The sequence below is a fragment of the Alosa sapidissima genome, chromosome 22 (genome assembly GCF_018492685.1).
Source record: "Alosa sapidissima isolate fAloSap1 chromosome 22, fAloSap1.pri, whole genome shotgun sequence".
Taxonomy (NCBI): domain Eukaryota; kingdom Metazoa; phylum Chordata; class Actinopteri; order Clupeiformes; family Clupeidae; genus Alosa; species Alosa sapidissima.
The window spans coordinates 19,053,843-19,067,829 of record NC_055978.1 but is presented as its reverse complement, the minus strand read 5'-3'; the positions used below and the strand labels follow the sequence as shown (position 1 = coordinate 19,067,829).

Below are 13,987 nucleotides of genomic sequence, written 5' to 3'. Positions count from 1 at the left end.
TTTTTGCTTGACAAATATTGCATATGCAAAGATACAGCACACCTCTGTCACCCACTACACAAAGAATGGTTCTCTTCAAAGGACAGGATACATCCCATGGCACCACAAATCGCAGTCACTTCACTGTCCATGAATGTGTCCATCTGCCAGGGGTATGGCAGTCCTTAGAGTCCTTGGGTCTGTATTTACAAAAAAAAAAAAAAGCTTCTTCTGCTGGACAACCATCAGACCAGGACAATAAAAAAAGATTGAACCAAGAGATCACTATTCATCTGTGGATCCACTCTGTTGAGAAACATAGAAAACTTGTTATGAGCCTGTTTTAGATGCCCAATGTAAAAGTTGGCCCCAAGGACAGACTCTAGAGTACAAGTGGCCCTGAAGCATTAATACAATGGTGCTCTTTCCCAACAACACACCAATAAACCTCTCCACATATTCTACCAGGTCTCATATAGTTGTGAGTTAAAATAAAAATAGGGCCAGAAAGAAAATATATTACAGTAGGAACAATTATGGCACACAGCACACAAGAAAGCCCTTAAATCATGAACAATACAATGATCCCTGCATAGCATTATAAAGAATTCCATATTTAGTCATCAATTTTGTGATACCATGCATCATGCATTTGTTGTGAGTATAGTTCAGGAGGTAAGAGAGAAATCTGGTGTAGCCAATGGCACCCAGAAAAGGGTTCCAAGTTCAAATCTGACTAATTCTGACTCATCCATTAATGAGTGACACTGTCACTGATTCTCCAACTCTTACCGCTAAACTGAATTATGTCTCCTACTGTTAGAGTTTTCCTACTGCTATTGTGCGTTGAGTGTATGTGAATGTGTGTGACTGGTGAAAGGAAAGTTCTTAAATACTTGGAGAATTAGAAGTGCTATATTGATGCAATGCAAATTCACCAATCATAACACTCATATTTTTATCATACTGAAATACCTCCCTCTTTTCTGAGTTATTCATAAAGGCAATCTCTATTCTCTCTTGTAACTCTGTTTAACATTCCTCCACTTGAGTTTTCGAATGAGTTGACGGTCATATTCAAAATTAAGAGACCACTGCAGATTTGAATATGGCCGTCAACCCATCAAATGTCACTCAGCAACCATATGATGAGAAAAATGTGCAGTGGTCTCTTAATTCTTTCAGGGCTGTAGTACATTCAAGTGGAAGAATGTTAAACAGAGTTACAAGACAGAATAGAGATTGCCTTTATGAATAACTCAGAAAAAAGGGAGGTATTTCAGTATGATACATATGAGTGTTAGGATTGGTGAATTTGAACTGCATCAGTACAGTATACAGTAGCACTTCTAATTCTCCAAAGTCTGTAGCATCTTTGCTACACCTTGCTTCCCTTCACCATACCAGCCATTCAAAATGTAAGTTCATTGCAGCTGTATTGTGTTGTATGCAGTTTCTCTAAACAGTTGAACCAAATCTGTGTTGTACTGTTGAGCTATAACCTTTGTAAAATACTGCACCGTGGACAAAATTAGATCCCACACAGGTTAATGAAGTTTCAAAGTTCAGATAGAGAAGAATGATAATCCCTTATCATAATATCACATTAAATTACATTGCATAAATTATATGCTTGCTTTATCATGTGGCCCGTGCAAAATTACCATTCTTGGCCATTAAATGGATGACAGCAATGCAATAAGGCCAGGACTTACGAGGGCACATTAGTCGGTTTAGTATTTCAGCTCTGCATGGTCAACAAACAAAAGCAATCTTATTAAATCTGAAAAAGCACCAAATTTTCCACAGCTATGCCCTCTGCACAAGTCCCATTTGATTGCAGTTCACTCCCCTGTGGCCAAAAAACACTGCCAGGAGTACGACCTAATCAGCCGACTTTTAAAAGCTGTAATCAACTTCCATAAACTCCTCTTGCTAACTTCTTTCTTTCTTTCTTTCTTTCATTGCGTACTTTGTTTTATCCTCCTGTCGTTTTCATCCCTCTATCTGTTTTCCTCTCCGCTGCGCTGGAAAAGCGAGTGGCTGTGCATGCACTCGAGGTAAGAGGAGCAGGGGAAATGACCCGCGCTGGGAATTGAAAGAGTCTGACCTTTGTGGTTCGTGTGGTTTGCCTTGCAATCTTCCCTTTCCCTATCAGATATGTTCGCTGTATCGGGCAGGGATGGCATGTTTGCATTGATTAGAGGAGGAGAGAAAAAAAAAAACTACTCTAGTGGTCGATCCTGAGCTACATCTGACAGACCTGAAGCAGCATCCACCTCCGCCTCCTCCTCCACTACCTCCAGCCTCTGCTTTCAAACCTGTCAGAAATCCCCGATCACGGACCCTCACCGAGATTAAATAGGCTGTCCAGAAGACACAGTGGTGACTGACAGGCCATGTCTGGGCTGCCAAAATACTACTCCTGAAGGATTTTCCACAGTTTTCATTCACCAGAGACAGCTAACACCTTCATAGCAGGGGACCGCCGGCAATCAGAGTAATTGCTCTGTACTCTTTCTGCCACTCTTTCACAATAATGAGGAACACTGGCATGTTATTTTCATGAACTTTCCATATTTTTGACCATTTTTTCCCTACATTTGATTCAAATTTAAGTAATTCTGATTCAATTCAGAACTCCTATATAGTCTACAGGCCACATTAGACCTCAGATATACAAGGTGTAGTCACACAACCTTTTGGTTTGTGCATTCAAAGCTCAATGTAATAAATAGCACTCCATAAATCATCTGTGAGAGCTTAATGCTTCTGTCATTATTTTTCTTTCTGATGTCGCCTCAAGGGCTCACAGAATCATGCAATACACTGAGCATTCAAATATAATCTAAGTATAAACAAGCAAATCATCCAGCTCTGCAAAAAAGAGATAAAGAAACTGAAAGAGAGAAAGCAAAGAGAGTGAATAAGAGAGAAAGAGAGAGAGAGAGAGAGAGAGAGAGAGAGAGAGAACTACCTGAGGGAATCATATAGAAGATTCCAGTATTAAAATCCCAGAGCATCATATTTTAGATCATATTTGGGTTAGCAGTGCCACTTTGCATAATTGCATGCAGAAAAATGGTTTGCTGCACAGACCTCTATGCTTTCTGTACACCTCATGGAGTCGTTTACATTCTTTGCTGTCAGTGTGATGAATGTAGCACTAATTCAAGAATAATTCAACAGAACAAAAAGCAAAGGAAATGTTTGCCTTCTTAGAGCAAAGGGCACATGTGAGTGTAAGAAAATAATCTACTTAGGAGAACATCAGTGGCATGTTTGGTGGAGAATATATGTGCATACATATTTGTAATAGATAATAGTGCTAAGACAGTTAAGTACTGTATATGGGAAAACATTTTCATAACACTGTAAGTGTCTCTTGCGAGACTTGTTCAGTGATGATGTTTTGCCTCAGTGGGTAACACTAATTTGTGTTCTTGCCTAAAAAAAACATTACTCAAGCTTTCATACAACATGGCATGTGTTTCATTTATACTCTGTTTACATAAAAAAAAAACTATTTCAGGAATAATAGGGTCAAGGAAAACAGAAATATTGTGCATGTACCAGACCCTTTTATGTTTTACCACTCCATTCCACGCTTCACATGCATGGCAGAAATGAAATGTGCCTACACAGGGAAGAAGAAAAGACTGAAAGACTTCTGCAATTGATACAAGGGAACCATACTTAACATGTAACATATTCTAACGTATTCTAGTGGGCTACAAGCTGGCAAAAAAAATCTGTTCTTCTTCACCATGAATCAGTTCAACTTCACCATAAATATATATTATAATTATATTGAGTTAATTTATTTGAACTTAACCGCATTTAATGACATAGCTAGGGATTCACCTAAAAAAACTGAATGGAAATAAATAAAACATAACATGTTATATCCTCTGACACAAGTGACAAGTGACACAAGTTTAACGGACAGAGATAAGGCATTGGAAGGCATGAATCTCATCTGTCATGCCAACCTATTGATCAGTGAAACAAGCCAACAATATATTCTTTTAGAGTTTGAACAGTGAAACGTTTGATGATCGGACAATAAGATCAGACATGTCAGAGACCATGCAGTCCTCACCTCCAGCACCCCCCATCTGAGTCGGATCAGCGTTACCACAGCTGATCTCAGTCCGACGAAATCTATTCCATGTCCCATGAAAGTCAGGAGGCAAAGCAAGGAAGTGAAGAAAAAGGAAAAAAAACAAAAGACAAAGCGCTATCAGGTTTAGATTTCATACAAGCAAGGAATTAACACTCGTGTGAGGTTATTAGGGCCACCATCGATCCGCCACGTACCACAACAGCACATAAAAAGGCCCCCCATGCATTTAGCAAGTCCGTGGACCCAACAGGATCGATAGTTCGGCTCCAGACAGCCCATGTGTGGCATGTTTGCATAATTCATTGGGTGGACAAAAGACATGGGTGGGTATGTGTGGGTACATCATAACCCAGGGGTGGGGAGGACATCTGTGTAGGATTACAGCCATGGTGACCAGGGACCAGCAGGTCATCAAAAGGGTCATCACCTTTCAGCATTTAATTCGGTCTATAACGGATAGGATGTCTGCACTCTTCTCTATATGCAGTGCAGTGTGATGTATTATTGGATCTGTGTAGACATGTCACAACAGACAAAGGTATTTCCATGACATACCAGAGGATCATGATAAATAGAAATCTGAGATGACCCTAAAGGCCATATTTCATTATTTTCTGTATATTCAGTGTGCATATATGTGGTTATTACACTCTCATTGTGTTTACATTATGCCTTTTATCTTTATCTTAATCTTGATTTAAACATTGGATGTAGGCCTAAATCTTGAATTTTTGAAATATGCCAAATTTTCCAAAAGAAAAAAAAAAAAATACAAAAAACTTGATTTACACTTTGGATATAAATGCTGAACCTGACCGACCTGAAAAGAGGGTGCAGAGGCAATGATAAATAAACTATTTAGCACAGTTTTGTATTTTGTGAGGTAGAGCAAGAGAGAGAAAATGCCCTTATAAACACACACACACACACACACACACACACACACACACACACACACACACACAAACATGCACGTACAAAGACGCGCACAAAGACCATGGCATAGACATGCACTCTCTTACACACACAAACATACACTCAGACACTAACGCACACACACACACACACACACACTTTGGTATTCGTCAGCTACACACCCTGGTGGTCTTGATCTTGTTGCCCATGGCACAGCTCCAGCCTTTGAGATCGGGGAGAACTTTGCACTCCTCTCCATCCAGACAGGGGTGCATCTGGCACCACCACTTCTGCTGCACAATGGATGCTGCAAAACACCACCAGCAACACAGCAACACTTTCACTTTCAGTCCCAACAACTTTTACTTCCCATACTTATCATTTCTGTGCATTCCATTCTATTTCCGTTTCAATTGACCTCACATTTTTGATTTTATCAAGTCTCCCCACCAAAATGTAACAACATTTGGGGACATGTAGCATTGGAAAGTAAAGCAATGAAAAAATGGACAGCAAACGCCTCTGTGTAAAGTGAAGACAGCAGTAGAAATAAAATTCATTTACTATTCATGCTCTGGCAACAAGAAGCACTTACTGCGCAGACACTGGTCACAGTTTTGCAAATGTGGCTAATGAATATTGACTTTTTAATTTTTTAATAACATGACTGCATAGCACCAAATCTCAAAGGGTGCCAAGAAGATAACCATAACCATGCACCATAGGTATTCTGCTATCCAGAAGAGTACAAAGGATCTGTCTATTTCAGTTGTTAACCACAATCAAAATTAATAACGGTCACAAACAAGTTTAATCTGCTTAAATGTCAGCTATGAAATGTCAGGAAGAGAAAAGGTGGGTACAAAATGCTACTTAATAACAATGCATGCACCTTGCATGACCAGGTAATTTGGAGCTGCTGTTCTTTTTCTGTCCTTTGGTGCCATTTAAGGAAATAATACAAAAAGTGAGAGACTTAAATATTAGTTTAAATACTGATGGTTTGGCAATGTGTCAAAGTAAAGAAGAAAAAAGAGCCAACTTTTTACAAGCAACATGTCAGACTTTGAACCAGTCAGATGTGATGTGGGCAGAACTATGTGTAAAACCATCATTATAAAAATGGCTTTCATCATCATCGTCGTCATCGTCATCTTCTTCTTCTTCTTCTTCTTCTTTTTCTTCTTCTTCTTAATGATAGCCTAATAGTGATCAGTATCATCTTTTTCATCATCATCATCCTAAAAACATTGCATGTAACGTATTGTCCAAGCATGAAAGACAAGGTCATCCTCAATATGTTATCTTTAGAGATCCACAAGATCAGGTGTCATGAGGATACTTCTGCATAATTCAGAAGGAAATGTTGTGATACTTCCATTTCCAAACCTCTGATTTGTCTCCCCAATACAGAAAACACTCTCAACCCCTCCATCCAAGCCTCAGCAAAATCAAAACGTATATGTAATTTCACACTTATTATATGGTGGCACCTTTTACACCGCCAGCCGAAAATGGGATTTGCTCGGAAACAAGAACCTGTCATTTATCCCCCTGACGTGGCAGTAATTTGAGGATTAAGTCACACAGGATTAATGTGCATTCAGCTCACGCCAGCATACGCTGGGAAATAAAGGTGTAAAAACTTTGGCTCTGAAGAGGATCAGTCGCTCTGTATTTGGGTGCAGTGAAAATGGCAATTCGCTTCATTTTCAAACAGGCAAGTCACACATACAGCATTTGTTGGGGGGGGTTACCTTCAGGTTGATATCGCTAGTATTATTCCCACATTTCTGCATTGTATTTACCCAGTGTGAGTAATACCCCGAAAAGTTCACTGCCAAGAATTATCACTTCAAGTGACTCATCTGAACTAAAAAAAAAAAAATTCATTCTTCCCCTGTAGGAAAGAAATGCTTGTATTATATGTAATGATTTAAATGAACCTTTGAGATAAACCATAGACGTGGCCCTGATTTTTTTTTTTTTTAAATGCAGGTGAGCAGTCATAATTCTCACACCTTTCCAAAGAGCATGTTCACATTTGTGCAGCCTCTTGGAACGGCAATCTAAACCTGCTATAACACCCCCACACGCACACCACCACCACCACCACACACACACCCACACCCACACCACACACTCCTCCAAAATTAATACACAAATATGAGGCAACAGCTAGTGTGGAACCACACCTCATTCAAGAGTCAGGCTTGCTTAATGAATAAATGCAACAACTCTTGTACACAGATTGTAAGTAACAGATACTAATTGCTCTTGCTAACCAAGCATGTTCAGACCTTCACATTTGTGTGCAGATAATGATACTCATGCACACAAATGAGTTACCAAGTGACTAATCTGACAGCTAACTGTCAAACACTTGCATCCTTGAAAGATGAGTGTACTGTACTTGAAATATTCTTAAATAATACGTTGTACATAATATGTTGCCTCGTATTGACTTTTACAAAGCTTATAGCATCTTAAAATCCCCCTTAAGTCTTCAAAAGAGTCAGATAAGTGGTTTCTTTTCAGGTGCAACCGTGCAAGATATTAATATGCTTAAGGTGGGTGCAAGTTTTCATTGCCATGTAACTGGCCAACTGTTGCATAGACTTTCTGGCCTTGGAAATGAAAATAAACGCATGCAATACTCACAACAGTACGCATATAATTCTGTTGTTATTGTCAACTGTTGTCAAATGTGGTCAAATCCACATTGTGCCTGTAAGTCCATGCCTTGACATGAAGTTGACCAGGGGTAAATCTGGTTCAAGAGCCAGTGGACAATTCACAAGTTGTGAACATGTCACAGATGAACTGCATAAAGATGAGGGATTCATGATTATTTATGTATTTATTTATTTATGTATTTATTATATTACGGTTTAGTTGACCTGTATGCATATTAATAAACATCAAATGTAAATGTGACAGAATTAGTCAAAATGGCTACTTTATGGCTACTTTGCAACTGTTGTCCATGGACCAATGTTAAAAGGTCAATGGTTTAATTTAATATGTACACTCTTAGCAGTAAACACTCTTAGCAGTAAATACTGTATACTTTGTTAACTGCACTATCACAAGAACATCTACTGTGGGAGGTGTGGATCATGTTGACATGATCTTTTAAACCTGCACATTCTTTAGATCAGGGATTCTCAACCCTTTCTGCTTTAAGGCCCATCTATTCGTACTTGTAACAGGCCATGGCCCATTAAAAAAAGATCCCCAATTTGGGCTAGATTTTTTCTGTAGCTGTCCGTTGTCTCCAGATGCCGCTTCAGTTCTTAAGGCTTCAGCGCCTCATTTGACATCATTAAGCCACACTCAACACAATGGGCTTTGGGTTCAACATCATCACCTCCATTGACAAAACTATCTCCTATCTACTAGCTTTAATTTGAAAACATTTCCCCGCACACTAGGTGGCGCTATGCGGCCCACTAATGGGCCCCGGCCCAGTGAGAAACATTGCTTTAGATAATCATATTTAAAGAAATATAACTGGCTTGCATTCCTTTCTCCACTTATTTAGGTAAAAGCATGTCTTCCCAATTAACCACCACCCTTCCATAAAAAGGTGTCAAGATTCATCTCCACTATGTGCCTTTTTTGTATGTTTTAGCAGTCTCAGAACTTGCCAGGTGGTTGCTAAAAAGAGCCAGATTGCATCACACTTCCTCTGACATTTTGACACTTTTAACTTTTTTTCATTTCTTTACTTTTCTGGGTTATGTTTTATGTCAGTCTTGCATTAAAGGTGTAATGTGAGGAGTTTGTTGTCAACAACTAAGATGTTACTTGTAATTATATAAAATTGAAAGAAAAGGTCATGTATTATTCCTGTTTATTTTATTATTCACTTAATGTCATGTTATAAATGCTATGAAAGACTTGAGAGACAGACAGCTATTCAAATTTTGAAAAACAATTTTGACACACTAAGTTTTTTTTAAAACACAATGTATTTTAACTTCTCTGAGCATGTTCTCTTTTATCTTTCTCCATTTCCCATTCCCCATTTCACAGGGATGTTTCCTAGAGGGTGAAACGTATAGACATTTTCCCATCGGGGACGTACCGTCCACACAGGAAGGTGCTGCTCGCGTGGTCCCGGCCACCTGCCCCGGGAAGCAGGAGCACTTCACTGTCTGCGAGCGCTCCTCGATCTTGTTCTTATTGCAGCACCTATGCAGAGCCACCACCTCACAGGTACCCGTTATCACACTGTGCTCTGAGACAGAAGGAGAGAGGAAGAGAGACAGAGAGACAGAAAAAGAGAGGAAGAGAGACAGACAGAGAGAGAGGGAGAGAGACAGACAGACAGAGAGAGAGAGAGAGAGAGAGATTAACAGGATTAATATCTCTACTTTCACATGTTACAGTACTATGGATAGAGTGTGTTGGCACACCAAGTACAGGTGAAGGCCACTGCTTCTTTTTCTTCCATCTCTGCTCTGAGCAGTCAAGTAAGATGTGAGCAATTATATGACGAGGGCAGGTAGGGAACAGCATAGCACTTCAGGTCTGCCACTGTGAGTCTGGAAATTAGTGTCACAAGCAATTTAAGTGCTGAAATACATTTGAATATTCTGCAGAAATGTGCAATTATGTAATAAACAAAGGATGGTGTTTTTCAGAGTTTGTGTGTGTGTGTGTGTGTGTGTGTGAGGATGGTGCGTGAGGAGATTCATCACTTTAAAAACTAGCTGACATCCAAATTACTCTCATGAGCTCCATGTGGCTCACATGCATACGCAAGCACATGCACAAACACACACACACACACACACACACACACACACACAAAGAGAGAGAGAGAGAGAGAGAGAGAGAGAGAGAGAGAGAGAGAATTTACCAATTCATGTGACACATACACAAATATAGAGATAGGGCAGGCAAAAGTAAAGAAAACACAGTATTTTTAGACAACTTCCAGCCCAAAATCTTTTATTTATCAACTGTGTGACTCAACACTCCCCTAATTAATGGCATTTCCATGAGGTGTCCTTCAATGAAGGTGTATTTTGTTCTTGTGGTAAACAACTAATTTAGAGCAGTGGGATATTGCCCTCTGATTGGAGTTTATTTGAGCAGACAAGCTTATCTAATTAAGCCTCATTTGCATAACTTGGAATAATATGGTCGCACTTGTACTGTATCGCTCCGGCTTTAAGAATAGAGAGAGAGAGAGAGAGAGAGAGAGAGACATGGGGGGAAGAGGAAAATGAGAGAACGTGAGTCAAGGAGAGAGAGACAGAGAGAGGGATAGAGAGATGGAGGAGTAAGACAGATGGCAACTGTGGAAGAAAGGAATGAGAGGAAGAAGGAATAGAGAAAGAGAGAGAGAGAGCCTGTCTGGAGCAGGTAGGCCATGCGTACATTATATGGGACCCTGTCTTCTCTATGGGGCACAACACAATACCTTACCACTTAAAAAAAAAAGTTCTTACAAAAGGATCTATTAGTTCCAGAGCCTTCAGATAGACAGGTCAGATAGACACATAGTGAGAAGGAAAAAGGCAGATATATCACATTACTTTAGGTGGGATTTTTCTGAGGCAAAGCAAACACTATCGTTCCCCTTGAGAGGCAAAACAAGGGGAAATATTCCTAGCATCCACCACACAAGCGAACAAATAAGCCCAGAAACACTTCGAAACTAATCCCAGCAAGAACTGAAGAGGTGTTTGGTAGAGAAGAAGGAAAAGGGAGGACATTTTGGAAAAGAATATGCACACACACACACACACACACACACACACACACACACACACACACACACACACAATGACACATACACACACACACACACACACACACACACACACACAATGACACACACACACACACACACACACACACACACACACACACACACACACACACAATGACACATACACACACACACACACACACACACACACACACAATGACACACACACACACACACACACACAATGACACATACACACACACACACACACACACAATGACACACACACACACACACACAATGACACACACACAATGACACACACACACACACACAATGACACACACACACACATACACACATATCGACACTACTGTAAAACAAACATAGGCTTCAAAACATTGAATTGCGGACTCGCATTCTGCCAGGATATAAAAACAAACGCGCAGGGAGGTATTCTGAAGTCCTGTCGATCACGGGCAGCGACTTAAGCGCGAGAGCCACTTGGAGTGTGGATATCCAGCTGAGCGGGAGAGCTGTGTTGACCACATTTATATGCTCTGTATCCTCCGCGCCATCCCAGAATACATCAGGAGGATTTGGACTATTCCCTTCTAATTCCTCTGGGCCTGAGACAGTTGTCTTTTTTTCCCTTTTGGACAGCGCTGCACCAAGACAGAGCCTTCTTTTACTAAGACTTTCTTAGCTTGAGGGAGTCTGTGTGGTGTTTGTAAAATGCTAATATTACATGCCAGGTAACAAAAAATATTTTGTGAAAATGTGATGGTACTGGTAGATTTGGAACCAAGCCGCCTTAATGGATGATTTCCTCAGCAATTTGGGAACACAGGAGGATTTTGAAGTTAATTGAATCAGACATCAATTTCACTTTCTACTTTAAACTGTCTAGTTTTAACTCTTAAAAGGTGTGGTTTTTTAACATTCTAACATAAGACTCTGTTCCACAAAACAATTGAAGGTTCTAAAATTCTATGTTGAATTCAGTGAACCCAGATATTCTTTAGAACGTTCATTTTCCAACATTCTCGTCACATTGGTGTGACGGTACACCTTTTAGGCTATTTTGTGCATGCAGTAGATCCACCCCCCAATTCACTATAATATACTATGGTATTACGTTGCAGGAGTTCTTGTGGGTCCTGTAAGTCAGTCTTTGGATTGGCACACGTGATGGTAGATGTTGAATATAGCCCTCTGGTATGTCAATCAATCTTTTGATGTTTGACAATTAGGGTAAATTAGGGTAAATTTGAAGAAAACATGCTTTGCCACTATGTCTACAGTTTTGAAATAAAGCAATAACAAACAGATTTTCATCCTCAGAGAGACTTTAACTCAAGGATAGTGTGTGGGACTCCTCTAGCCAGCTGAATGGTAATACAGTCTTGCATCTAAAACTCTGGGGAAATTAGTGCTAGCTGACGCTATCTGGTAGAAATATAATTATGTCTAAGATTAGTCGGATCCAGAATCTGCTGAAATGGCAACTGTCCTGATTAAGTGTCCAGTCAAGTCAGTTGTTGCGAGCGAACACTATTCACTCATCACACAATGCAGCATTGTTCAAGAGTTGTATAAATGAAGATAACCTTTTGTAGTCGCAAACGCCCTGATTAAACCTTATTGGGTGCATTTTAATGTGGCTGTGACATTAGGCCTACAGGCCTGTGTGAAGTAGAGGTGTGCATGGAGACTTCAGATTCATTTTAATCTAAAATTCTCTAAATAACAAGCAGATCATTGATGATACTGATGCAGTAGTAGTATTGAAATGAAATGGGAAACAGGTTTGATGCATTTCAGCATTTCTGTGTATTCATTAAATGAATGGGCTATGCAGTCTTGCAGAAGATTTCAAAAATATATGTGCACACATGCAAGAACACACAGCACAGTTATTCAGCTTTCTTTGTGGGTTCAAATTCCCACTCTACTATTTTCTTTCATCATCATAGTAGTTGGTATACTATCCCCTTAGAATTATAAGGTTCTCTGCATTCTGAGTAGTTCTGAGATATTGAGCTTCAAAGTTTTAGAATTCCATAGAGTTGTATTGATAAGTTGAACAAGCCTCTTTAGATATATTGTCCAAACATGCACACAACTTCAAGAACCACCTCACCTCACCTTAAGAAGTTATCACAGAATAAGAATATGTCAATGACTCAATTTGGACAAAAATGTCAGATAGAACCTTATCATTTTTAGGGGATCTATTAGCTAACACATTTTAAGTTATAACTTTTAATGGTTACTTGATGACACAAAGCAAAGGGTCCTTTCTAGTGGTGTCAACAATAATCGATTCGGCGATGCATTGCGATGCGGGGCATGCACGATTCAGCATCGATGCGGCAACGTGCCATAATCGATTATGTCACTGTTTATTTTCTGGCCTTGAGTGGACAATAAAGTTGTGAAGTTTCAATTACTTCTGGGGCATTTCCGGAGCAATGTTGTAATGACATGCGCAGCCTGTAGCTACATGCTAAGCGGCAGCACTAGCTAGCATAACAACAACACTAAAGAATCAAGATGACGGAGGGAGATGAGCGCGATAGACGGGTAATTAAAAATGCACACAATAGACCTCTCCAGAATAAGTCCCGCCTCCGTAACTTCCGTATCCATCCAACTTCCGGTCATCAAATGTCTATGGGAAATAACATGGCGTTTCGAAAGATCGTACCTGTCAAACTCTGTAGGTGACAAAGTAGAAAAAGCTGGTGGGGCGATTGGCCTACACACTTCTGCCATCTAGTTTCCACTGGATTTTTTGATTGTTGGTGCCGTTTAAGTAGTAAACGATTATCAATGCTAACCGAGAGCTAGTTCCGATGTACGCGGGCGGAGGAGGGCGTTAGATCTTGCTCACAACCTAACGTGATGGTCATTTTCACGTGTGATTCATGCGTGGTTTCAGTGGTCTATAAATGTAAATCGTTTGCAAGGTTCAGCCTCTTTTCAACATGACTTTGGTTTGACTGTGTGAGTTTGTTGGCTGTTATTGAGATATTTGAAAAAGAAAGAAATTGCCGACGAAGACACTAAAGACATGACGAGATGAGATTTTTTTTCACGAATAACAGATTATGATAAGCAGACTAGGAATCAGAGGCTGAATCGTATTTTTTGCTAGCCTGGGTGTTCCCATGCTGCCTTGCGTGCGATTTGATTCACGCTGCTAAGGCAGCCTGGAGACCATGGAGAAGATTTTCGCC

General features: G+C 40.0%; 1 protein-coding gene across 1 annotated transcript in view; it reads right to left on the bottom strand.

Moving 5' to 3' along the window:
- LOC121696907 (chemokine-like protein TAFA-2) overlaps positions 1–13,987 on the bottom strand; it is a 46,234-nt gene that overhangs the window by 441 nt on the left and 31,806 nt on the right. Inside the window, exons 3-6 of the mRNA XM_042078016.1 lie at positions 9,111–9,263; positions 5,203–5,327; positions 4,082–4,143; positions 1–285 (exon numbers count right to left, since the gene is read on the bottom strand). The exon at positions 1–285 is cut by the window's left edge and continues 441 nt beyond it. Of these exons, the coding sequence (XP_041933950.1) occupies positions 4,129–4,143; positions 5,203–5,327; positions 9,111–9,263 (293 nt within the window). The 3' untranslated portion in view covers positions 1–285; positions 4,082–4,128. The remainder of the gene's footprint in view (positions 286–4,081; positions 4,144–5,202; positions 5,328–9,110; positions 9,264–13,987) is intronic.